This window comes from Ambystoma mexicanum, chromosome 11 (genome assembly GCF_040938575.1).
Source record: "Ambystoma mexicanum isolate Mex_15411 chromosome 11, UKY_AmexF1_1, whole genome shotgun sequence".
Taxonomy (NCBI): domain Eukaryota; kingdom Metazoa; phylum Chordata; class Amphibia; order Caudata; family Ambystomatidae; genus Ambystoma; species Ambystoma mexicanum.
The window spans coordinates 1,485,424,348-1,485,451,552 of record NC_090934.1 but is presented as its reverse complement, the minus strand read 5'-3'; the positions used below and the strand labels follow the sequence as shown (position 1 = coordinate 1,485,451,552).

The 27,205-nt window shown below is 46.7% G+C and overlaps 1 protein-coding gene across 1 annotated transcript in view; it reads right to left on the bottom strand.

Annotated features, from left to right (window-relative positions):
- LOC138504628 (aminopeptidase N-like) overlaps positions 1-27,205 on the bottom strand; it is a 169,614-nt gene that overhangs the window by 20,678 nt on the left and 121,731 nt on the right. Inside the window, exons 14-15 of the mRNA XM_069625224.1 lie at positions 24,010-24,157; positions 7,367-7,458 (exon numbers count right to left, since the gene is read on the bottom strand). Coding sequence (XP_069481325.1) covers positions 7,367-7,458; positions 24,010-24,157 — 240 coding nt within the window. The remainder of the gene's footprint in view (positions 1-7,366; positions 7,459-24,009; positions 24,158-27,205) is intronic.

Genomic DNA, 27,205 nt, shown 5'->3' with positions numbered 1-27,205 from the left:
GTTCCAGCAATACTGTAGGGGACAGAAGCTATGCTCTTCCTCCGGGATAATCTTTGGATTAAATTGGAAAGCTACTTCTGGAGGCGAGTCCTTGGACTGTCAAAGACCACCCTTATGCCAATAATCAGACGTGAACGATGCCTTTCCTCACTTAAAGCCATCAAAGAGAGAAACACGCTGGTGACGTATCGTAAACCCTTACTAGACATCAAACCAAAAGCTCTGTACTTGATCGGAAAAGAAATGGAGGCTGATAACATCCAAGCACTGACAGGATGGAAGAACCAGAACATCAGTCTATTAAATGAGATGGAAGCCTCAGTAGAACAGCTGCTAATAAATCCAGATAAGGGGTCCACGGGTGATACTGCCACCAAATACAGCCTGACCAAACAATTTCCAACAACAGCTAAGAAATTAAACGACACCAGAAGCTACCTTGAAAAATTCCCGGACAGAACTCGCAGCAGGTTCTTTCTGAGATTCTGCCTAAATCAACTCAAAACGAACAAAATACTCTTCATAAGAAAAGAATCCTCAACAGACAAGTGCAGATTTTGTGATATGGGAGACGAAGTGGAAACAAGTAGGCACCTGCTGCTGAGTTGCGAAGGGACCCAGCAAATTAGGACTGTAGTTCTGGGTAAAATAGTGTCAGCCTTCACAACGCTAACAGAAGCTGAATGGTGGAGGGGGCTGTCAAATGGTGATGACACTCGCTGTGTGATTCCTTTTTTAAAAATATTGACTTGGATCAAAACGGGAAATGAAAGCTGGAGGGCCGGAGGTGCAAGGCCCGATACATCGAGGGAGTGTTGCCCCATTAGCCGCCAGGGACTATCCGGCCCCAATGGAGGCACCAGCCTCTGAACACCGTATGAACTTACAAACCTTTTGGCTAGTCAAGGTGCTTCACACAAGGGAACTCCGGGTGGGGTACAGACTTGATTGAGGGATTATTTTGACGGTTTAATTCTTCTACTTTGATGGACTTGAGGGCTTTCTGGATGGATGGATTTTATTATTTTTTCTTTTTGTAGAAATTGTTAAATCAATTAAACCAAATAAAAAAAAATAGACTCATAGCATGACAAAAAAACAGAAGGGACTGCAGCTCGCCATGTACATGGGAATAGAAGAAAGAGAAGGCACTGGCCATGTGCAGGGGATGGAAGAAACAGCAGGCACTCAGCTGTAAGAAACAGCAGGGACTTAGCTCTAAGAAACAGCAGGGACTCAGCTGGAAGAAAGAGCAGGGACAGCAGCTGGCCATGTGCAGGGGAATGGATGAAACAGCAGGGACTCAGCAGGAAAAATAAACAGCAGGGACTGCAGCTGGTCATGTGCAGGGGTATAGAAGAAACAGCAGACACTCAGCTGGAAGAAACAGCAGGGACTGCAGCTGGCCATGTGCAGGGGAATGGAAGAAACAGCAGCCACTGAGCTGGAAGAAACAGCAGAGACTCAGCTGGAAGAAACAGCAGGGACTGCAGCTGGTCACATGCAGGGGAATAGGAGAAACAGCAGGCACTGGTCATGTGCAGGGGAATGAAAAAAAACAGCAGGGACTCAGCTGGAAGAAACAGCTGGGACTCTGCTGGAAGAAACAGCAGGGACTGCAGCTGGCCATGTGCAGGGGAATGGAAAAAACAGCAGGGACTGCAGCTGGCCATGTGCAGGGGAATGGAAAAAACAGCAGGGACTGCAGCTGGCCATGTGCAGGGGAATGGAAGAAACATAAGGGACTCAGCTAGAAGAAACCGCAGGGACTCAGCTGGAAGAAACAGCAGGGACTGCAGCTGGCCATGTGCAGGGGTGTGAGAGAAACAGCAAGGACTCAGCTGGAAGAAACAGCAGGGACTGCAGCTGGAATTAGTCCTGGTTGGCACCCCTCCGACCTCGGTTTGGGGGTTTGAGTAATGGCTATGGCTTGTTTTCACCCAGGTATACTTCCAGACTGCAGCAGGATGTCTAGAGAGTGCTGTAGCCATTAAATGCGCTAAATGGGGGTTTTCTATAAATATAAATAAATAAAGAAGTTCACTTTTTAGTCACGATTCTGTCTTTGACTGTATGCTCGATTAACCTTTTGAGTTCCTGCATCTCAGGGGTTAAACATGCAAACATTCTAATGATTCCTAATGGAACTAAGAACTTATATATGCAGCCATGGGCAAAACCTGACTGATAATTCATTTCATACAGACATATATATATATGTCCTATGGGCAGTTGAAGGGTTAAATGAATTCCCGCCCTAGTTTTTGGGACCAGACACAGAGTTGTGCCGCCTCATTACACTTTAAGGTCAGCTTCCTAGTGGCTGATTCCCACAAAGCTGCCACATGAACTCCTCTTCTGCAGGACCTTCAGCCAATCGCAGCCTTTTAACTTACCACGCAGTGTATCCTCGGGCTCTTAGACTCATTTCAGCAGCGGCGTGTGGCCTGCAAGCCTTAGAATGCAGCCTGGAGAGCAAGGACAGGCTGTGGGAGGGCAGCCATGTTTCCACTGGGGTTTAATCCTGGATGCAGAACAGATGCGGGGCTCTTAGGCCCCCAAGACAAACCAAGGGGTGATGGCTGGAAGGTTTAGAATGAATCTTAACCACTGGCATTGCTCTGGGCAACCCTCCAGACCATCGTTCTTCACCTGCCAAGCCATTACCGAACGGGAAAAACCATATGCAAATCAGGCTTGGTCCAACCCTAAAAGGGGCAGTCCAGCCCGAACTGCTAGGTCACATCCCTTCTGCACGAGGCTACAAAGCACGCGAGACGGCCTTGCTATGGGGGCCTTTCCATCACTGCGAAGACCCTGTGAAACCAGCCCTACTGTGACAAGACCACACAGAACAATGAGACTACAAACCCACGATTACATACTCAACACGAGAAGATGGAGTAATGAGGCTCAAGACCTGGTATCCAATAATCACTGCTGATGGATGAAATCTATCAGTAAGAAGAAGAAGCACTATGGGGGCCACTGAAAAGGGTTAAGCGGGCCTGTCCCCATCTTTCAATTGTCACTGTTTGTTTAGTTTATGTATAATGCTCGCCAGACCCGTAGGTATTAGGGCGCAGAAAGCTTAAAGAGGGTTGTTCAGCTTACATTACATGACATTACAATACATTAGAGTACAATACTGTGCAGCGTTATACAGTTTAAACATGTTAGGCAGGAAGCATCAAGAACATTATATACAGTAAATAGAGACAGTGGCAAGTGGTGTGCGCGGAGTGTGGTCAGGGTCAGATGTCGTTTTCCTTGATTCAGTGGATGAGGTTGGATCTAAAGCGTGGGTAGGTAGCTCTTCCCTTAAGGTAGGTGGGAGTGAGTTCCAGTTCTGGGCGGCTTTGACCGGAAAACGAATTCCGCCTGTTTTTATGCATTTGAATCTGGGCACTATAAGAAGGTTGGCGGCGGCTGTTCTTGACTGTAGTTGAAGAAGGCTTGTTCTTTTGGTTCGACGCAATGGCAGCCCTCCATCGGCCTCCATCAGTGCTTAGACGTCGGTCACTCGACGTTGGTCATGCGACGTCGGTCACGGTCCTGTTTCCGTGAGTTAAGAGACAGACTAATCATACGTAGCAAGGCAGTGGAAATAGGAGGCATTCTGGTCTCAACCCTGCTGGCTCCAAGGGATTTTCAATTCTCTTCTGCTTCTGTTGAGCTTTAGAGTCCAGCCGCCTAGAAGTGCTTAGGGCTGCAGGCTAGCGCTACTGAAAACGCCCTTAAAACCAATCTCTGCCCGTGTATATGCAGATGGCAAGCTTCAGAGGGTGCTGCAGGAAGGCTTAGTCAATGCTCGGCTGATAAACACCCACATTGCCTGGGGTTGGGGTTGGACTATCACTATAAAGAAGCGTTTACTTCTTTCATTGCTTTATTTGACCTACACATCTTTGTTCAAATGGTCATTTAAAAGAACGAAACATGGTAAGTATTATTAAAATGACCCCGTAATGTGAGCCATTGCCAATCAGGCATGGATATCTTTGAACGTTCAAAGGCATTGGCATTGTATTGAAGTCCTTGGCACCAGATCCCGTGCATCACTTGCCAGGGCACTAGGTGGGAATAGGTGGTCCAGATCCGGCAGGTGGGGGCGCTGTTGAGATCGTCTGGCCTGTCCTCCCACGCTCCTGCACGCTGAATCAGTTATGAGGTGTGGGGGAAAGGGCACATAGGATACCAGCAAGAGGGTATGTGGGGTCAAGCCCCATTAATCTGCTTTCAGATTTAACGTCATATGGACAAGATAGTGCTGGCGGGCTCCTCCACCGGCTTCTCCTCTGCGTGCGGGCGGGCGGGCTCCTCTACCGGATTCTCCTCTGCGTGCGGGCGGGCGGGCTCCTCCACCGGCTTCTCCTCTGCGTGCGGGCGGACGGGCTCCTCTACCGGATTCTCCTCTGTGTGCGGCGGGCTCCTCTCCCGGCTTCTCCTCTGCGTGCGGGCGGGCTCCTCTAATGGATTCTCTTCTGTGTGTGTGGGCGGGCTCCTCTAATGGATTCTCTTCTGTGTGTGTGGGCGGGCTCCTCTAATGGATTCTCCTCTGTGTGTGGGCGGGCTCCTCTAATGGATTCTCTTCTGTGTGCGGCGGGCGGGCTCCTCTAATGGATTCTCCTCTGTGTGTGGGCGGGCTGGCTCCTCTACCGGATTCCTCTCTGTGTGTGGGCGGGCTCCTCTAATGGATTCCTCTCTGTGTGTGGGCGGGCTCCTCTAATGGATTCTCCTCTGTGTGTGGGCTCCTCTACCGGATTCCTCTCTGTGTGTGGGCGGGCTCCTCTAATGGATTCTCCTCTGTGTGTGGGCTCCTCTACCGGATTCCTCTCTGTGTGTGGGCGGGCTCCTCTCCCGGCTTCTCCTCTGCGTGCGGGCGGGCTCCTCTCCCGGCTTCTCCTCTGCGTGCGGGCGGGCTCCTCTAATGGATTCTCCTCTGTGTGTGTGTGGGCGGGCTCCTCTACCGGATTCCTCTCTGTGTGTGGGCGGGCTCCTCTAATGGATTCTCCTCTGTGTGTGGGCTCCTCTACTGGATTCCTCTCTGTGTGTGGGCGGGCTCCTCTCCCGGCTTCTCCTCTGCGTGCGGGCGGGCTCCTCTCCCGGCTTCTCCTCTGCGTGCGGGCGGGCTCCTCTAATGGATTCTCCTCTGTGTGTGTGTGGGCGGGCTCCTCTACCGGATTCCTCTCTGTGTGTGGGCGGGCTCCTCTAATGGATTCTCCTCTGTGTGTGGGCTCCTCTACTGGATTCCTCTCTGTGTGTGGGCGGGCTCCTCTCCCGGCTTCTCCTCTGCGTGCGGGCGGGCTCCTCTCCCGGCTTCTCCTCTGCGTGCGGGCGGGCTCCTCTAATGGATTCTCTTCTGTGTGTGTGGGCGGGCTCCTCTAATGGATTCTCCTCTGTGTGTGTGGGTGGGCTCCTCTAATGGATTCTCCTCTGTGTGTGGGCGGGCTCCTCTAATGGATTCTCTTCTGTGTGCGGCGGGCGGGCTCCTCTAATGGATTCTCCTCTGTGTGTGGGCGGGCTGACTCCTCTACCGGATTCCTCTCTGTGTGTGGGCGGGCTCCTCTAATGGATTCTCCTCTGTGTGTGGGCTCCTCTACCGGATTCCTCTCTGTGTGTGGGCGGGCTCCTCTCCCGGCTTCTCCTCTGCGTGCGGGCGGGCTCCTCTCCCGGCTTCTCCTCTGCGTGCGGGCGGGCTCCTCTAATGGATTCTCCTCTGTGTGTGTGTGGGCGGGCTCCTCTACCGGATTCCTCTCTGTGTGTGGGCGGGCTCCTCTAATGGATTCTCCTCTGTGTGTGGGCTCCTCTACTGGATTCCTCTCTGTGTGTGGGCGGGCTCCTCTCCCGGCTTCTCCTCTGCGTGCGGGCGGGCTCCTCTCCCGGCTTCTCCTCTGCGTGCGGGCGGGCTCCTCTAATGGATTCTCCTCTGTGTGTGTGTGGGCGGGCTCCTCTACCGGATTCCTCTCTGTGTGTGGGCGGGCTCCTCTAATGGATTCTCCTCTGTGTGTGGGCTCCTCTACTGGATTCCTCTCTGTGTGTGGGCGGGCTCCTCTCCCGGCTTCTCCTCTGCGTGCGGGCGGGCTCCTCTCCCGGCTTCTCCTCTGCGTGCGGGCGGGCTCCTCTAATGGATTCTCTTCTGTGTGTGTGGGCGGGCTCCTCTAATGGATTCTCCTCTGTGTGTGTGGGTGGGCTCCTCTAATGGATTCTCCTCTGTGTGTGGGCGGGCTCCTCTAATGGATTCTCTTCTGTGTGCGGCGGGCGGGCTCCTCTAATGGATTCTCCTCTGTGTGTGGGCGGGCGGGCTCCTCTACCGGATTCCTCTTTGTGTGCGGGTGGGCTCCTCTAATGGATTCCTCTCTGTGTGTGGGCGGGCTCCTCTAATGGATTCTCCTCTGTGTGTGGGCAGGCTCCTCTAATGGATTCCTCTGTGTGTGTGTGTGGGCGGGCTCCTCTACCGGATTCCTCTCTGTGTGCGGCGGGCGGGCTCCTCTAATGGATTCTCCTCTGTGTGTGTGTGGGCTCCTCTACCGGATTCCCCTCTGTGCACGAAGCACCAAAGGTCCACGTGCAATGGGCACGCGCCGAACTTACTGTGACTGATATTGCGAGCCTCCATCTGGGGAAAGGTTGTATTCTCCTCTTCTTGTCTTTCATCCTTGGTAGTTGAATTGGGCTTTTCAGCTAACACGACACACGTGCCACAGCGCCACCGAATAGCCATTCCCGGAAGTTCGCCTGAACAATGCATTGTGGGTATGCAAATGATCTTATGCCATGTGGGGCAGTTCCTGGCTGGCGCTGTGGCAGGCGCGGCTTGCGTGCTGAAATGACCCCTATGCATCTACATTTTAGGAAGAATACTTGCTCATGCATGTTCTCAACCTGCCATGACATGCGTGGGGTATGTCTGAGCGCTGCGGACCTGCAATGCTACAGGTCTGGCAGGTGATCCCAATTTTAAATGGAACTATAGCCTCACAGATATTCTCTTAAAATATGTGTTTAGGATTGTATTTGCAAAATCATGTAAACTGAATATGAAATAATCTAGGGACAAAGATCTTTTAAATTACACACAATTCCTCGGGATGATTTTGTGCTTGCGCCATTTGGTATTTGCCAAAACATACATTATTTTAAAATGTGCAGGTGGGACCTTTCTTAGAGCACATTTGAAGTGGCCTCGTTTTATGCGTGTTCATGCGACTATAATGTTTGTTTCCAGGATCAAAAACACATGCAAAACATGTGAGTGTTATATTTCCACTTCCTGATCAGAACGTTGCTCCCGTGTGTGACATACATGTAACATGTTTCTTAGATGGTCATACAGACACACACGCGCCACCCTCACAGTACTCACTGTTGCGTCAGGCCTTCTGGCAGCTGCGTCCAGTTCAGAGTCAAGTCCTTAAAATGCTTGAATAAGGGTTCAACTTGTTTCCGAAGGTAATTCTATTTAATGCAAATAAACAGTGTCAGTGAATACGTGCAGGGTCCCTGGACATGGATATGATAGATAGAAAGTGGGATGAATTATGTTAGTTCAGCGTTTCTTCTTTACTGTTTCCTGTTCATTTAGACATTTTATTGCATGGATAATAGTTCATGATAGGCCTAGTGGCTGAAAATATATACGCTCAGTACATTATTTAAGAAAAATTCCATAAAAAAAAAAAACAATATTGACGTTTTTGACACAAAAGAAAAGAATATTTGATTAAAAGATACTTCACTGCAGGTACTAAAAATAGACGTTGTTTGTTGATTTTTTAACTATGCAAAAACAGAGCCATTATCTTCTCCTAAAACAATTCCCTGACATTCTTTTTTGTTTAGAACTGAATAAAGATGAAAAAGCAAAGCAAAATGTCCATCCAAAGCTAATGCTTATGGTAAGTGATTTCCAGTGCCATATCATTTGGCGTCATACAGAATTGGGACGGTTAATTAAGAGACATGCAACTATGTTTGGAGATTAGAATGCAGGAGTTGGAAATGAAGAACATCTCCATTGTTACATTTTTAGGAGCTAAAACAGTTTCTCAGTGTTTATTCAAAAATGACGACAATATGTTTGATGCTGAGCACATTCTAGGCTGAACTGTTTTAATGACGCATCACGGGGAGCAGTGGGAGCTGGAGAGAGACATGGGGGTACCGCCGTTCCAGAGGGACACTCTGGTGAGTGAGGTGGAGTCGCTGACCTGCAACTTTGGGGGGAAGTCTGGTCCTTGCAGGGGAGCTGTAGCAGCAACTTGCTCAGGCAGTATTAGGGAAGTGAGTGGAATGACCATCTACTGGACTCAAATTAGTGTATGACTGGGAAGAGGGGGCAAACGCCCAGAGCTGTCCCACTGCATATGGAACAGAGAGTCCGAAAGACCACAGTGAACTGAGCCACTGGTCCAAAACAATGCATGCTGGGGGTCTAAACCCCAGAGCTGTCCCACTGGACATGGAACAGAGAGTCCGAAAGACCAGATTGAGATGAACCACTGGTCCAACACGCTGCATGCTGGGAGTCTAAAGCCCAGAGCTGTCCCACTGCATATGGAACACGCAGTCTGAAAGACCAGAGTGAACTGAACCACTGCTCCAAAACGTTGCATGCTGGGAGTCTAAAAGCCCAGAGCTGTCCCACTGCATATGGAACAGAGCGTCTGAAAGACCAGAGTGAACTGAACCACTGGTCCAACACGCTGCATGCTGGGAGTCTAGAAGCCCAAAGCTGTCCCACTGCATATGGAACAGGGAGTCTGAAAGACCAGAGTGAACTGAACCACTGGTCCAACACGCTGCATGCTGGGAGTCTAAAGCCCAGAGCTGTCCCACTGCATATGGGACAGGGAGCCTGAAAGACCAGAGTGAATAGAACCCCTGGTCCAAAACACTGCATGCTGGGAGTGTAAACCCCAGAGCTGTCCCACTGCATATGGGACAGGGAGCCTGAAAGACCAGAGTGAACTGAACCACTGGTCCAACGCGCTGCATGCTGGGAGTCTAGAAGCCCAGAGCTGTCCCACTGCATATGGAACAGGGAGTCTGAAAGACCAGAGTGAATGGAACCCCTGGTCCAAAACGCTGCATGCTGGGAGTCTAAAGCCCAGAGCTGTCCCACTGCATATGGAGCAAGGAGTCTAAAAGACCAGAGTGAACTGAACCACTGGTCCAACACGCTGCATGCTGGGAGTCTAGAAGCCCAGAGCTTTGCCTAACATCGAAGTATGTTGGGAAAGAGAGTCTCAAAGCCCATTATGGTATTCTGAAAATAAAACGATGCATGCTGGGAAACAGAGTCTCAAGCCCCAAAGCTGCCCTTTGCCTAAACAATGTTTGCAGGTTCGGAAACCCTTGAGTTCCAGCGCTGCACTGTGTCTAACAATGTTGCCTACTCGGAAATAGATTTTCACAGTCAGAACTATTCTTTGTCCGCAACACGGCAGGATGGGGCAGTAAAACATTTACCGACGCGGAAATGGTAGCAACTTACATTTAGTTAACTAAATGAAAGTATACACTATAAAGGGGATATGAACGGAGTAACCGCTTCTGGCTACTTTACTTTCTCCCTTCAACCGCTGCTCGTTCTCCTTCTTCCGCACCATCCCTCTCCATTCCAGATTCCAGAACGGGAATCTGGAATCATGCTTCATGATACTACACATCCTCCTTCCTTCACATGACACCGACTACTCAGCAAAGTCCATCAGGTGCCTTGGCTTCCGGTAACTCCTCCCAAATCTTGATGTTGATGGCGCAGTCATCTTCAAGGTATCTGATTCATTGGAAAAGGAGCAATCACTTTTTTCTGTACGCACCTCCTCACTCCCTCTCACACTTCCTCTGCCATCCATTCCCATCACTCTCCCATTGTTCCATACTCTTCCATCCTTCGTTCTTACTGCATGTTGGAACTCTTCTGTCTCTTCAATGGGTTTGGACCATTTACTTCCATTATCCCTCAGCACTGCTGGTAACTTGATCCTCACCCAACAACCAACCAGAGGAATCTTTGCTGCGTTGAACCTCCTGTCATCGTGTATGCACTTATTGATCAATTGTTTCCTCCTGACCCTCTCTTCCGCATCACCCAGTCTCACATTCATACCAGACACTTCACCCATCCATCCAGGAAACAGTTTGGTGTTTGCCTTCCTCACTGTGTGGGGTAAATCTATGTGCTACAACCGTCATCTCCACTACTTCCTTCCAATCCTTAACATTCGACCACGCCCACCTGATCACCTCCTTTATCACTCTATTGTACCTCTCTACAAAGCTGTTGGTTTGGGGGTGGTAAATGGCACTGGTTTTATGTGTGATGGACCTTCCCCAGAGATATTCTTCCATCTCCTTGGATTTAAATTGTGACCTATTATCCATTAAAATCTCCTCCGGATAACCCTCACGACCACACACCTCCTCCAAGAACTCCACCACCCTTCCCGTAGACACATTCAGCACCATCCTGACTTCTGCCCATCTTGTTAAAACATCAATAATCAGAATACAAAAATTCTGACAACCCCCACACAGGACCCAAAATGTCAATTGCAATTTTTTTTGCAGGGCCTATCTGGTATATCTGTCAACACCATCAGATATTTCTCACCCATACATCCTTTATCACAATGAATACAAAGGATACAGTTTCTAACGTTCCTCTCAATCTTCATGTCACACCCCGGCCACCAGTAAGTATTCCTTATCCTGCGCTTTGTTTTCACAATGCTTTGATGACCTTCATGTCCAAGTTGTTTGACCTTCTCCCTGATCCCCTCCGGGGGTACCAGTTTATCTCCTCTCATCAGGTAGCCCTCTTGAATGCATAGTTCATCTCTCTTACACTCCAAAAACCTTCTACTCCTGCCTCTCGCATTTCCCCCACTGACACATCACCTTGCTCCAGACTTCTCATTACAAACATCATTTTAGCATCTTTGATCATCTCATCTGACCACTCTTGTTTTCATATTGCAGAGTCATAAATCTCACAAATCATTTCCTGCTCCTCCTCATCTCCCTCTGCTTCTTCATTGTTCGTCATCCTCCACATGCAGTCTTCTCATGCCTGGAATATACGTAATCACATAATCAAATTCTTGTAGTCTGGAGACCCATCTTCTAATTCTGCCTGACACTTGATCCAGGCCTTTGGTTGCAAATATTTCCACCAGCGGTTTGTGATCCGTATGCAGCTCAAATTTTATTCGCCACACAAAACTTCTAAACTTGTCTGCTGCCCACTTAATGGCAAGCAGGACGCAAATGCTATTACAAATTCTTTCCCTTCATGAATCTGCGTCAAAACAGCCCCAAGGCCGACATTGCTGGCATCAGTGGTTATCACTGTGCATCCCCTCGCACATAGTTTCTCAATGCTGGCTCTGTTTTCAAAGCATTCTTTATGTATTAGAACTCATCCTCACATCCTTTACTCCAGATAAACCTTTTGTTCATTTTCATCATTTACAGAAGAGCAACTGTGTGGTCTGAGAAACAATGTCTGACTTGGTCTTTGCATGTAGGGGTGCCCATATCTTCAATTGCATCTGCTAACTCCTTCTTCGGTGTGATACCATCCTTTGATATAACATGACCCAGGTAGTCAATTTCTCTTCTGTTGATCTTTGACTTTTCCTTATTAAGTGTTATACCCACATTGTATAACTTGTTAAACACCTCTAATCTCCTGTTATGCTCTTCTTCAGTTTCAGAATATATTAAAATATCATCCTGAAAGAAAATGACACCTTCATCACCATCAAATAGTTGATACATTATCTTCTGGAACATCGAGGCAGCTGATATTAATCAAAAGGGCATCCTGCGATATCAAAATAGGCCCTCCGGTTTGATAAATGGTGTCAGGCTTCTTGACTCTCTATGCAGTTTCAGTTGATGGCTTGCAGCGGTAAGATCCAGTGTGGAGAATACTTTAGCAGAACCCATCGTCAAAATCAACTCCTGAATATTGGGCAAAGGGTGTCTCTCCAGGACCACACATTTATTAAGTTCTCTCAAATCGATGCACACCCTTACCTTCCCTGAACTCTTTCTTACCACTACTAGTGGCGAAACCCACTCTGAAGCATCAATCCTCTCTATTATTCCTTGTTCTTCCAATTTATTGAGTTCCAACTTCACTTTGTCCCTCATTGATATCGGAATGCTTCTTCATTTTTGTGCCACATGTTTACACCCTTGCTTCAATACAATGCGGTGTGTGAAACCCTTCACACAACCAATTTCATCTCTGAATATTTCCTTTCTCACATTTCCTTTGAAAACTTCATTTTGCTCAATCAAGAACACTGATTCTGTTGCATTTGGATCCAAACGTACTTTGAGTAATCTCTGATGCGACCAACTCAATAATGGTGATGCACATTTCTTGGAAACATATACACGTCCTTCTGCCCATCTGTTTTTAAAACCTAACTTGCCTTTAAACCAACTGATAATATCAATTTTCGCACCACTATAGGCTCTTGGCTTAATTTCAACTTCATATAACCACTCTGGTCCCTAGTTCTTCCACACTGCTTCTGGAATGAGTGTGTATTTGGCTCCCGAGTCTACCATCATCATAACTTGCTCCCCATTTACAATTATGATGGTCTTTGGACTGTCCAATTCTTCCTCCTCACCACCAACGGCTGAGACACATTCCTCTCCTTCGTCACCATCCTCATTCCCAATGCAGTTCATACTATTACTTTTATTTCTGCAGCATCTAGCTAGATGGCCTCTTCCATTACAATTTCTGCAGATTATTCATAAAGCAGGGCATTCTGCACTGTTAGCCCAATGGGATGGACTGTCACATCTGTAGCATGTTCCCCTAATAGCACATCCCCTTCCTCGTTGCCCACTTAGACCTCATCGAAATTCAGTCCTATAGCCTCCACCTCTCATTGTTTCTCTTGAATCTCTGTTTCTCCACTCTATCTATTGAACATGGGTTTTCTCACGTCACTCCTTCTTCTCATGCTGGAGTTAGAGTTGCTCACACTTGCTATTATATCTTCATTCGTGGGCTGCAGAGCATTAATTGCCGACGCTGACTTAACTGTAACCTCTTTCACTCTGTCTTCTAAGGTCTTTACACATTTCTCAGTGTGTTCCACTTCCTTGGCAATCTGCAGAACCACATCCAAAGGAGGATCGTCTTCAGCCCACAGCCTCTCACAAACCTTGCTACTATTACATTCTAACATGAATTGGTCCCTCAGTCTTTCTTCCAGTTGTTGATTGAACGTGCATGTCCTGGCCAATTTCCTAAAGGACGTAATATACTGTTCAACACTTTCCTCTTCCTCTTGTGTTCTCTTTCCAAACTTGTAATGTTCCAAAATTGTACTCAGTTTCTTTTCATAATGTTTGTTCATTTTCACTATCGTCTTTTCGTACTCGTTCATATCCCCACTTTCAGCAGCCTTGAGATCTGGTAAATCTTCTAACTTCTCCTGGCTGGCTGGGCCCAAACAATGAAAGAATAGTGACTTCTTTCTTTCAAAACTGTAATTTGTGCCACAGACCACATTAGCATAACGCTCAAATGACTGTAACCATCTTTTCCATGGTAATGTGGGTTCACCTATTACAGGCAAAAACATTGCAGGTGGTGGAATACTGTTCATGGACATGTCTCTGGCTCCTCTTATGTCAACCGTCTTGGTAAATGTACTTGGTAGTGTATTGTGTCCTTTCACTCGCCCCATTTCTTCTTTATCCTTTTTCTTTTATTTATTAATATCGTCTGTACAATATTGTTCTTCACTTGTTAATGGTAAATATATGTTCAGGGCCCATCAACAAACAGAAAGAACATTTTTTGTTTGTTTGCTGTGTCGAGGAAGAGCGGGATCGCTCATTCAAGTGCTTCATTCACTTTGCCTGGACTTCCAAGGATGGCTGCATGTTGCCTGATGAAGCAACTGGATGCTAGGTCCTTTCCTCTAATACACGTCGGAGCGGCCGGGTAAAATGAATGTAGCCTTTGCAGTTTGTACCCCCTAAATCAATAATCACTTGCAGGAATACACTCTCCTTGAAAATGGCACCGGATCGCAGCTTGGACTCCCCCACCTGTAGTGTCAGCGTTCGCTGCGTCACAGCGGCTCTCCTGCTAGTCTTTCGGATGCCAGCATCGGTGGGAGAACAGGGTCCTCGTCGCCACTTTAAGCATTCACTGACGCGGAAATGGTAGTAACGTATGTTTATTTAACTAAATGAAAGTATACACTATAAAGGGGATATGAATGGAGAAACCGCTTCTAGCTACTTTACTTTCTCCCTTCAATCGCTGTCTCGTTCTCCTTCTTCAGCACCGCCCCTCTCCATTCCAGATTCAAGAATCTGGAATCATGCTTCACGATACTATAGGTAGACAGTCCCACTCCCCATAACCGTTCTTTGTTTAATGATGCTGCATGTGGGGGTGGGGCCTGAAGCAAAGTCAACTGTTGTATGTTTTACATATGCCCACTGCATACGTGCGGGCAGAGACCCTCAGTGAACTGGCCTGCTACATGCTTGAAACATTGCATCATGGGAATTAGAATCTTTTGGAAATACAAAACCATTCTAATGTATGTGGGCGGGTAGATTAAGTAAATATTAGTTGCTTGATTTGAAATAACAAAGAATGAAAAAATCTTGGGAGAGTAAAATTAGTGTTCGATACAAACACATACATTCGTGTTAAACATTTATGGAACTATTATGCATTTTCAAAAATAAAGGATGCTCTCTGTATTGGGAAGCATGGGTGGGGGACTCGTATAATTTCTCAATAGAACCCTATTTCTGGAAAATTCTATCAATTTTCCCACTATCGTTCCAGTGAAAATATCGAACAAATAAGACCTTCGTCCAGAAATCCCCCAGCAAAAAGCTAACCGTCCTGCCTGGCTGAAGGTGGCACCTTGACTGAGTGCGGACAATTCAGGGCTGGCATTAACCCCTTAAGTGCCAAGGACGAGCGTCCCTCCCCCTCTCGCAGGCAGTCTTTCCAGGATCTATAAACCAGGTGTTTGTGGTTAGGTGCTGCAATGCAACATTGAGTGCGGACCTAACTTCAGGAAGCAGTGGAGCACTTTGCAAGCACTCTCCTCCTCACTTACTGTCTCTAGGGGATACGTCTACATTCTTTTCACGATGGAAAGGTGCCAACTACCTGTAATCGTTCAGCCAGGCCAGGCCTTCGGTATCAACGCCATTCTGATGCCCCAACTCACAGGTACGTTTAGCCGAAACCAAACTAAACGTTCTTCTGTTCCAACCCTAAATACACATTGGGCCTCATTACGAGTCCGGCAGTAACCGCAGTGGTAAAACCGCCTGATTACTGCCAGACTCGTATTACCAATCCTCCTCTGTGATTCCCGGAATTACCGGGGCATTACAACCCCAGGAGGCGGAATGGTGTTAATCCCCATTCTCATTGAGTCCTATGGGACTCAATGGGAATGGGGATCATGGAAACACCGGCAGCATCTCGTAATGCTGCAAGTGTTTCCTCGACCGCCTGCAGGCAGGTGGTGTTAAACCCGCCAGGTCAGACCTGGCGGGAACATCACCTCCCGCCTGCAGGAGTTGTGATCGCCCGGCATGGAAACAACGATGGCGGCGGGTTTACCGCCACCGTTGTTTCCATACCGGGCGATTTGTAATGAGGCCCATTGTGTCCATTGTGCTAAGCGTATTTGAAACGGGATGTTACGGTGATGTCATAAATAAATACGCTGCAGGGTGAGAACAGTAACGCTAGAAAACAAGTGAACATGGCTCCTAAACTTACCATAATACATGCGTCAGAGACACGTCATCATGGTGGGATGGCTGGTGGTGAGGCATATGAAAAGAATTATTCAATATTCGTGTACAGAGCCGAACAAGCCCGCTTAGGGAATTGGATCTGGTGCGACGGCATTAGAAGTGGATCTTCAGGTGTGCCCTTGATTTGAGACCCTCATCCATGCCACTGCAATCAATGGGCCTCTCATACGAATACAGTTCAAAAGCATAGTTTCTTTGGTTCAGGGGAGATGTGGCTAGGATTTCTGTGCTGGTTGCCTTTCTGAGCCGGACCAGTCTGATATAAAGACGAATATTGCCCCTCTAGTAAGGCCCAGTGATCTGCAATGTGATTGTAACAATTCCTGGGGGAAGGGGGGGAGATCCAATAGAACAGTTTATTTTGCCCTGTTCCTTCCCATTAGAGGGGCTCCCCCATCCTTGGCAAGCATGAATACTAGTTTGCACACTTGGCTTTTGGAAAAACTGGCGCATGAGCCTTCGGCTAGTCTAGGGTTCAGCAAGCAAGGTAACCCCAGAAGCCAGGAAACACCTGTTAGTGCCAACCTTTTTACACTAGTTCCCACGGCCTCATTCCCACCATTTCCCTGGCATAAGGTGAGTCGCCCTGCAAGCCCCGGCACCCAGCACCCCATTTTGGGCCACAAAAATGTTCATAGAACACGTGGAGCGCGGCCTTCCAGAGCGCCACAGCTGGACTCAGGCTCCTGCCTTATCCCGCCTCCTGGACGGTCCCTGCCCGTGATTGCTGCTCACAGTCACCCACAACAGTGGGCCTACCGCGCCAATCCCCCTTGCATTCTGCCTCATTCCCACCATTTCCCTGGCATAAGGTGAGTCGGCCTGCAAACCCCAGCACCCCAGGTGAGTGAGGCCCCGCACAAGACCATCCAGGGCTCCTTTATTTAAGAATCAGAGGCCCGGTGTGCCTCCTGGTACCGGCGTCCACGTGGCCCCATCTCCCTGTTCCCATTCCTCCCGCCTCCCAGACCGCCTCCTCGCCCTGATTGGTTCATTCTATACTATTAAATCCATCTCCCCAGGGAAGCCCTCTGCCCAGCAGCCCTGCGGCTAAGGACTCTGAGGCAAAGGGCGGCTCCTACATTGGCGGCTCCAAGATGTGTCTGCAGGTGTCAGCAGGGAAGCAAAGGAAGCCAGACACCAACAAAACTGTGAGTGTGGCATGGGTGGGGTGTAGAGCAATTACTCTTCTCCAGAAAGCCCCTGTCACTCTACCTTACCTTCCATAGCGTAGACTGCCATAGACTTAAACAATACATACTTAGGAAGACTTGTGATCACTCTAAATGGATTGTAAATGTTGCCTTGTGATGGATATGCTAGTGCCACACATGTAGGGAAATGAACTTTAGCTCGCGTCGCATCTAGATAGAAATGTGATTGTTAGCATGTGCCACACTCGTATAGAATAGTGAACCCTAGCTTGCATCGCATCTAGATAGAAATGTGATTGTTAGCATGTGCCACACTCGTATAGAATTCTGAACCCTAGCTCGCGTTGCATCTAGATAGAAATGTGATTCTTAACATGCGCCACACTTAGAATTCTGAACCCTAGCTCGCGTCGCATCTAGATAGAAATGTGATTGTTAGCATGTGCCACACTCGTATAGAATTCTGAACCCTAGCTCGCGTTGCATCTAGATAGAAATGTGATTCTTAACATGCGCCACACTTAGAATTCTGAACCCTAGCTCGCGTCGCATCTAGATAGAAATGTGATTGTTAGCATGTGCCACACTCGTATAGAATTCTGAACCCTAGCTCGCGTTGCATCTAGATAGAAATGTGATTGTTAGCATGTGCCACACTCCTATAGAATTCTGAACCCTAGCTCGCGTCGCATTTAGATAGAAATGTGATTGTTAGCATGTGCCACACTCGTATAGAATTCTGAACCCTAGCTCGTGTCGCATCTAGATAGAAATGTGATTGTTAGCATGTGCCACACTCCTATAGAATTCTGAACCCTAGCTCGCGTCGCATTTAGATAGAAATGTGATTGTTAGCATGTGCCACACTCGTATAGAATTCTGAACCCTAGCTCGCGTCGCATCTAGATAGAAATGTGATTCTTAACATGCGCCACACTTAGAATTCTGAACCCTAGCTTGCGTCACATCTAGATAGAAATGTGATTGTTAGCATGTACCACACTCGTATAGAATAGTGAACCCTAGCTTGCATCGCATCTAGATAGAAATGTGATTGTTAGCATGTGCCACACTCGTATAGAATTCTGAACCCTAGCTCGTGTCGCATCTAGATAGAAATGTGATTGTTAGCATGTGCCACACTCCTATAGAATTCTGAACCCTAGCTCGCGTCGCATTTAGATAGAAATGTGATTGTTAGCATGTGCCACACTCGTATAGAATTCTGAACCCTAGCTCGCGTCGCATCTAGATAGAAATGTGATTGTTAGCATGTGCCACACTCGTATAGAATTCTGAACCCTAGCTTGCGTTGCATCTAGATAGAAATGTGATTCTTAACATGCGCCACACTTAGAATTCTGAACCCTAGCTCGCGTCGCATCTAGATAGAAATGTGATTGTTAGCATGTGCCACACTCGTATAGAATTCTGAACCCTAGCTCGCGTTGCATCTAGATAGAAATGTGATTCTTAACATGCGCCACACTTAGAATTCTGAACCCTAGCTCGCGTCGCATCTAGATAGAAATGTGATTGTTAGCATGTGCCACACTCGTATAGAATTCTGAACCCTAGCTCGCGTTGCATCTAGATAGAAATGTGATTCTTAACATGCGCCACACTTAGAATTCTGAACCCTAGCTCGCGTCGCATCTAGATAGAAATGTGATTGTTAGCATGTGCCACACTCGTATAGAATTCTGAACCCTAGCTCGCGTTGCATCTAGATAGAAATGTGATTGTTAGCATGTGCCACACTCGTATAGAATTCTGAACCCTAGCTCGCGTTGCATCTAGATAGAAATGTGATTGTTACCATGTGCCACACTCGTATAGAATTCTGAACCCTAGCTCGCGTTGCATCTAGATAGAAATGTGATTCTTAGCATGCACCAAACTTAGAATTCTGAACTTTCGCTTGTGCCGCATCGACATAGAAATGTGACTGTCAGCATGTACCGCACCTAGATGGAAACCAATAATTGCAAGACAGCAATGCCAACTAACCAACCAACAATTCCATCCCTCTGCATACACCTCTCAAACTCTAACCAAACACAACCGCAAGCCTAAAACGCAGCAATCCGCACAAACTTCACAACAATGCAACAACAAAACAAACCACACATAGACTTGCACAACAGCACACGGCGACCACGGACCGTAAAACACCCCAAGTCCAGCCAACAGAACCACCGGGCTGAGGCTGCCAACAGCACATCACTGCTCTCTTGCACTTTTCCAGCTTATTCCCACTAACCCACCCCCTCCCCTCCCCTTTGTCAGAGCCGCCAGAGCGCCAGGGGACCACTTTGGTGGTGATAGTGCGTGGTACAAATGTCCTTTAACATTAACATTAACTAGTTCCCAGCAGCGGCCATAGTTCTCATAACAACCCCAACTCTGATCCCATAAACTGGAAAAGGGAGGCTTCCCCATACCTAACCAAAAGATTTGGGAACCCATCGAGCGGCAAGCACTCTTGCTTGTGGACCATCTAATCAGGATGAAAAATTGGACCTAAAGATCTTGGCAAGTTCGAGTGCCTTGCCCGTGTTGGCAACGAGGTCCTAGAATGCCCGTCCGATCAACGCCCAGATCATTCTACACCCTGCCACCTGGCAAATAGGTGACCCTTGAGGACTTAACTGTAATGTCCTCTTTTTTAAATGACATCTGAGCAAATTTCCCTCTGCACTCTCCCATTCATCCAGGCATCGCAGTAGAAAATAGAGCAAAGCTTTTTTTTGTGTCTACAGTTTATTTAAACATTTACACTGAAATAGAAAACTTTATAAGACATCCATGAATATAAAATGTTAAATCTTAAGGTATACATGATACATAAATGATGCATAATATGTACATGATGCAGTTCAAACTTACAATTTATCGGATAGTTCTAAACAACAATTGAATGAATAACTTAAACTATTTAAATATACAAATGTTCCTTCAAAAGAGCATGAACTCTAATTCGTACCCGGTGAGGGACAATCATTTGTCATCGAGCGACATGATTGGCCCTTGCCGGATCATTAGCTGACTGACAAAGCCTTTGTTGCACCGTTCGCACCTGCATAAACGTTATCTCACAAGTGCACCGACATCCATTTTGGCTCCCTGATGTTGGATTGTTGCAATCGTGTGAATCTACATTTTGCAGAAAATAGTTTAGAATACAACTTCCTCGCCTCCGAAGATATCGCCTTCCTTTCCTTTCATTGTGCCGCACACCGCGGATTTCGGAAACGCGCCAACCCACTGAATCATTGAGGAGCACTGCATCGTCACTGCTGCAAATCCATTCCACATGGAGTGGCAGGGATTCCACATGGAGCTCAAGAAGCGGGGATTCCACATGGAGCTCAAGAAGCGGGGATTCCACATGGAGCTCCAGAAGCGGGGATTCCACATGGAGCTCCAGAAGCGGGGATTCCACATGGAGCTCAAGAAGCGGGGATTCCACATGGAGCTCCGGAAGCGGGGATTCCACATGGAGCTCCAGAAGCGGGGATTCCACATGGAGCTCAAGAAGCGGGGATTCCACATGGAGCTCCGGAAGCGGGGATTCCACATGGAGCTCCGGAAGCGGGGATTCCACATGGAGCTCCAGAAGCGGGGATTCCACATGGAGCTCCAGAAGCGGGGATTCCACATGGAGCTCCAGAAGCGGACATGGTTTCCCAAAAGTAACTTTCAAATGAATTGGTGAAATAAGTCTAGAGGAGTGGCTCTAAGTCAGCCCAAAGAACACAGAAGCAATAACTTCCAGTTCAACTTTGGAGCTTTCCAGTAATGAACTGTTCTTCAATGTCGATTTCAGCAGACATGGTAATATAAACCCAAGTGAATTGGATTGAATTGAATGAAATAAAGCAGAATTAAAAGCACAGGCTCCTGCTAAATGGGCTGTGGACACATTCAAAGGATGGCTAATCCATAAAGGATATTCACCTTCTTTTGAAAATGAGTCGCTTACAACGTTGGCTTCCTATTTGCGTCATTTCTATGCAGGAGTGCGCACTGTTTCTGGGGCCGAATATCAGCCACAAAGCGTAATCTCCCTTCAATCCGGAATAAATCGTAATTTAAATAATCCACCCATCCCTCATAAAATCAACATTATTTACAATGAAAAGATAATCAGAGTTAATGTTTTCATAATGTTAAGGAGAATTCTCATGTCTGTGCCAATTCCCTTCAACTTTAGAGATCCCCAGCTCTTTTGCTGGACGTAGGACTTTTTCATTTTAACCCTGCAGTGAGTGAGACCTTTTTCTCACTCTCATGTGTTTTGATCTGATTTGGATTATGTGTTTCCTTTGTTTTTGGAGTCTGACAAACTCCATAGGCATCTACTTTTTGAACGTTGACATGCAGCACCTCCGGTGCAGTTTCACAGAGAAAGCCTTTAAAGATTTCTCACAAATTTTATATACCTTTTCTTGGGTAAACTACTGTTCCCAAGACTAGAAAAGTGAAATTGACTTTACTTACCTTTTCTCTTTGTAGGACGACCAGAGCTTGAGTCCCCTCACCAGAGTGCAGGACCCAAGGACTGAAGGAAGCCCAAACAGTATCCGAGATCCGCGACGGTGCTGTTTGCAAAACGCTGAAACTGTGAAGTGCAGCTGAACCGAAAACAGTCTGTAGCTGCTGACAACCTCCCAAGCACCGCCACCGGAGCCCTCCAGACGTCCTCCCTCTTGTCCTCATGACTGAGTCTCAGGAACAAGGGTCTGCACCGCAGTAGCAGGACAAAATCCTGCTGGACGATTCTTCTTCAAACCAGAGGTACTGTTTTAGGCTTGGGGTACTTACCGCATTGTCTTTTTAGCTGTGCTTTTCTCAGTTGGGAATTGCATTGGCTTGCTTTTAGACTTGAGTGCAACTATTTTTCTCACAGGCTTAACAGCTTGTGACCCTACAAGTGATTTTTCTACCACTCTCCAACTTTGTTCAAGACTGTTTCTGATCTAAGAAGTGCCTCAGCCCCATAGACTGTTCAAATTGACTTTAGCTGTCCTGGCTCCCTGCAGACTCTTCTAGTCCATTGACTTTGATACTGTTTGTCCCTCATAGGTGGTAGCTTGTTGTGAACTGTTACTGCTGGGAAAGGCTTGTCTAGACTTCATTGGAAGATTTAGTTATCCTCACATCTACCGAGAAGCTGTTTAACCTTTTCCTTCCTAAACCTTTCCTTTCTGCAACCTCAGAATCTGCAAAGTATAACTAGTGTGATATAAATGCAATTACTGTCCTTGTGATTGAAGTCATCTCAGGATGTAGGAATGGTGTAAGAAGCATATCCAAAGAGTATCCACTAACTTGTTTTTAATCTGAAAAGTAATTTTAAAGTATATTTCCATTGTTACATGAATTGCCTTTTTAAAGAACACATATTTAAAAATGTATGTTAATGAAATAAATAACTATTTATAATAGAAACCTTGAGTGTAAGCGTTACTTGGCAACCTGTATTTACGGATTTCATCTGTCCAGCTCTACAGATCACATTACCCCTCTTGAGATAAGCCTGGCTGCTCAGTCACTCTACCAACTTGTGTAGTACAGGCCTATCCCAAAAGGTGGGTTACCTAATACCAAGAGGACAAGGGTTCGGTAGTCTCCCCCGTGTGACTACATCAATTCTTACCTAACATATACGTTTTATTAAACGTTTAAGGCGTGAAGGTAAAGACTTATCATTTCATAAATCACATGTTTCCCAAAGTGAAATGCACCGGCTTAAGCTTTCCGGTGTTTTCAATACTACAAACCCAGACACATGCAGTTCAAAGGCTGGTTTGACATTTCTTTGTGCCTTAAGTTACTGCCTAAAAGTCACTGACCTTCCACAATAGTTCACTATAACAGGGTAGTTTAGCATGACTTTAGTTGCTCGGTTTCAGCATACCTAAATAGAATGGAATTTCCAAAACAAATTAAATATAGATTGCTGTGTGCCTCAAGTTATTCAAAAGTGTTTTCTGAAATGAATGAAGTCACTGTTCATTTCCAAACGTGCTAAGTAATCCCAATGCTGTTTGGTATAAAATATACACCCAATATGGCCGCCAGCCGCCTCCGAATGGAACAAAATGACAAGTCTAGTGCCATTGTTCTATTCTGATGCGAGTCAGCTGGCGGCCATTTACATTCGGTTCCCCGTTGCTCCGCAGCCGATGACACGGTTAGAAGCTCCGTTTTCAGTTTGATTGCTATTGGTGTCCGGGGAACATATCTGGGAATACTAATGGGAATAGAACCCTCTAAGGGGTGGGGTGGGGGCATTAATGGTCAGTTAATGCTTTCAGCGCTATGTTAAAGACCTTGCTTCGCTTGGATTTGTAACTCTCGCCCCGAGTGCATTACCCAACTGGAAATGCGCCCTGTCCTCCGGTTGTATTGCTTTATTAAAAAATGGATAAGCGCAATGGTGAGTGAGTTGAATTTCCCCCTCATGAACCTCTCCCAGAAGCTTTGAGCTAAAGCATCCTCGTGAATTTACTGATTTCTCACACACTTGCCATGCTTTTCATCCATGGTAATCTAATGCCAACTACATTTTTCAGGTGTTTCTTCACAGAAGTAACACTGGGAAAATGCATCTTTTGTACCCTCCATATGGAATTAATATAGATGTCGACCATTAGCTGCAATGTGATGTGTTCTACAGCCTTCGGGGAGTTATGATATGATGGGTTATTTATAAGGCACTTAATATCCAGAGGTTTCTAATCGTGGACCCGGGGATCAAACCTGTGGTGCTCCGTGTCGCCTTGCTTCCAATGTGAGCACGTTGCCTCTGAGCTATCCTCCGGGGACTCTGAGCTATCCCCCCCGCCCCCCGGGACCGTGGTTACAATGTATGCAATCCCAGGTTGCACAGCTGTTTCTATGCCCCTTGCTTGACACTTAGGTCAGGTGTATTTCTCATTGCGTGTTTTTCTTTAAATGCCAGTAAAAAAATATTAACAATTGAAAATACAAACCTTACCTTCATTGGGCCGTAAACACTGCTACGGTCGAACATCAGAGTGAAGTAGCTCAGGCTGTTGAGCGCCGCCTGCCACGGCATATACTCGGTTTCATTTTTAAGAAACCTAGTGGTGTCCAGCGCTAGCGTGGTTTCGATATGCTTGGCTCTACGAAGACAAGATGATAGAGTGACTTGCAGTCCATACAGGGAAGCACCACAGAACCACCTTTGCTATATAGACATTGTATACATTTCTAGAAATTCCATTTCATTTAACTTATTATGCCTTTATATAGCACCCACACCAGACTCCTCCAGCTTCTAAGCACTGTGGGAAGCTATAACACCTTTGGAGTTCAACCGACGCACAGGTTTATGCAATGTTTCTTTCATTATCAAGATCTTAAAATCAAAAAGGTCAGACGTGTGTCACTTCCTGGTGAACTAATGGCTGTCTCTCTTTACCTGATGCTGGTGAATTAATTGCAGCCGGGGATACCCCCCCGCCCCCCTTATGAAAAGGCTGATTGTGTTATTTCCACCCATACGATTAGTATTTTGCACTTCATTTGCTGCTGTTTGTCAGCAGTTTGTTGAGGCTTTTTTAATTAAAGCCTTATTCACAGAGGGAGAGTCCATGGTTGCTTGGTGGGGGCTCTACTCTAGGGAAATGTCTTAAGTGAAGCGGGGGGGGGGGGGTTGAAGATTGGGGAAGGGGCAATATTCCAAGTACTAATGACCGCTTTCTCGGTCACATGCAGGTCTGCAGCTGAAAAGGAAAGTGTGACAATTACCCATTTCCTGGGGTGGGCAGAGGGGGCGACTGCCCGGGGAGCAGAGCTTAAGGTGCTCAGGGGGTGATGGGGTGCAGGAAGGGCCCTATCCAGACAGCTGACTCTGAATTTGCAGCTGGTGAAAAGTTAAGCCTTCCTTTGTTTCAAATGAAGGGATGCAGATTGTGATCGAAGCCTCCGAGATGCTCTGGAGATAGACCCCCCCCCCACCCAGTGTGCAGCTTATGCTCTGTGTGTTGATGGAGCCTTTAAAGTGGGGCAATTTATCAGTGATGGCTCATTTAACAAGCCATTGCTTTTACACCACAGGGATAAGAACTGAACATGGGGCATTTTTATTCTGAAGGCCAGCACAAAGCATCAGTTAGCTGCCAAATCTACGCATTCTTCCAAGAGAATGAACCTGCCACACAGAAAAGGGTTTACACTATGTTCTTTATTTTCATGTCTTGACACACAAACACGTTTTGTTTGTGTATTTCTTTTTAGTTACATATGGTGCATGCCTGGGCAGGTTAACTGTCCTTTATTTGTTCACAAGTGGTCTAGTGGCTGCTTTGGGACATGGACTAAATGCATCCGCTCAGCATCAAAGCTCTTTTCATTTTCTTAACACGCCAGCCACTGCCTAGCACGCACACCAGATGACAACTCAATGTCACTTGGCACATTGATTAGGAGAGCAGGGTTTATTGTGTCACTGTGCAGACGCTGGTCCGTGGCAAGTCAATGCGGTGATGTGTGTGCAGCAATGATTTGTGCGCTGCCCAAGGCACCACCCTGTTGGTTAATGGCGTCTATGTGGCGCTCCCGTATGTAACAGCACATATGACTGTATTTGTCTTATGTGTCCCATGTCCACACAATGGCACACTGGAATTGTTTGGGTATGTACCTCTGACGAGCATGCCGTACTGTGCCCACACTTAAACACATAAAGCAATCAAAGAAGTTGCCTCACATTGTAAATCCACGAGACCAAACGCCCTTTCTACACTGCCACACCATGATGTCCACTAGCTGCAGGCCAGCACTAATAAGAGATGCTAATGCCAGCTCTGTTAGATAAAGCATGGCCTGCTCTTTCTTGCTGATATAACCCCTGAGGCCTAGTAATAGTGAGGAGGTAGTGGCTGAGGAACTGTGGGCCCTTTGCCACGCATCAGAAGCCGGTTCTGTTCAAAATGCTTCATCAGCTTATCACTGGTCAGGCTAACTTTAGTAAGAAGTACAATTCTTTCTGTACATGTTTCTCTCTTTATTGGGTGTCTGTTGTAGGGTGTCTCTTCCGGTCTAAAGATATAATTCCCTAAAGATGTTTCTGTATTGGGGTTGGGCATGCTCACACTGAGACCCACCTCTTCATCTAAAATTCGAGAGAAACAAGAAGCAAAGGAGCCCTTTACCCCATTTTAGTGGATGATGTTGCAGACATTTTATCCTCAAATCCTTAGATGTCCGAATGAATATGTATGGTTCATGGTTACAAGCATTTTAATGTTAGGGTGAGTGTTGTAAACAGTGATGTGAGCACCAAGCCTTGTGTCCGTTATGTATTTACTGATTCACACATACAACCTTTTTCTCACATACTTGTTTATAAAATATAGACATCTCTGATCATTGTTATAATCCCGATGTGCTCTGTGATTTAATGCAAAGCAGACAGGAACACTCATTGGTGGTATTTATCCCCTTTCCATCTCTGACAGGGATATTTTGAGAGAGTACAATAAGAGTGTACCACACTGTCCACCTTGGAATGATAACTTTCTATCAGAAAATAATTCATATGGTTAGTATAGTGTTACCCCCTGCAAAATACAAGTGAGGTGGTACGAACAGAACTCCTGCAACACAGGGCCAGTGCGCAGTGGGGGGTCCTCAGACCCCGGCAGACTGGTCACACCAAAGTGTGCCACTATGGCAGTTTAAACTGCATTCAGGCAAGACCTTCCCTAAGAGCAGGTGACAGAAAAACCATTTACTTGGGCAGCAACAGCTGTGTTTTCACATTAGATTTCTTCTGTAAAGTACTTGAATTGCAATGTAATGAAACCAGCTCCATTTGTTTAGCAATGATTTACTCATATTGAGGAGGGTTTGCCAGTCGGTGGGCACATTCTAGTGTTGCGCCCTGGGCACCCAGTTGGTTAGAAACTGCCCTGCACACAATTCTTCTTGGCTGAGAGGCGGTTCTGATTGTTATCCGCAGCCAATACTAGACGTCTGGACAGCACTTTCATCCACTGAAGTGTGTTCTCAAGCAGTGTACCAAGCCAAGTATAGCCTGGTGTCCCTTTCCATATCGCCTGGGACCACAACACCAATATTACTTGTGCAAGTGCCACAAAATGAGGGCGACCAGATTTAAAATATAAAAAACAGGGACAGGGCAACTAACATAAAAGTAGGACTAA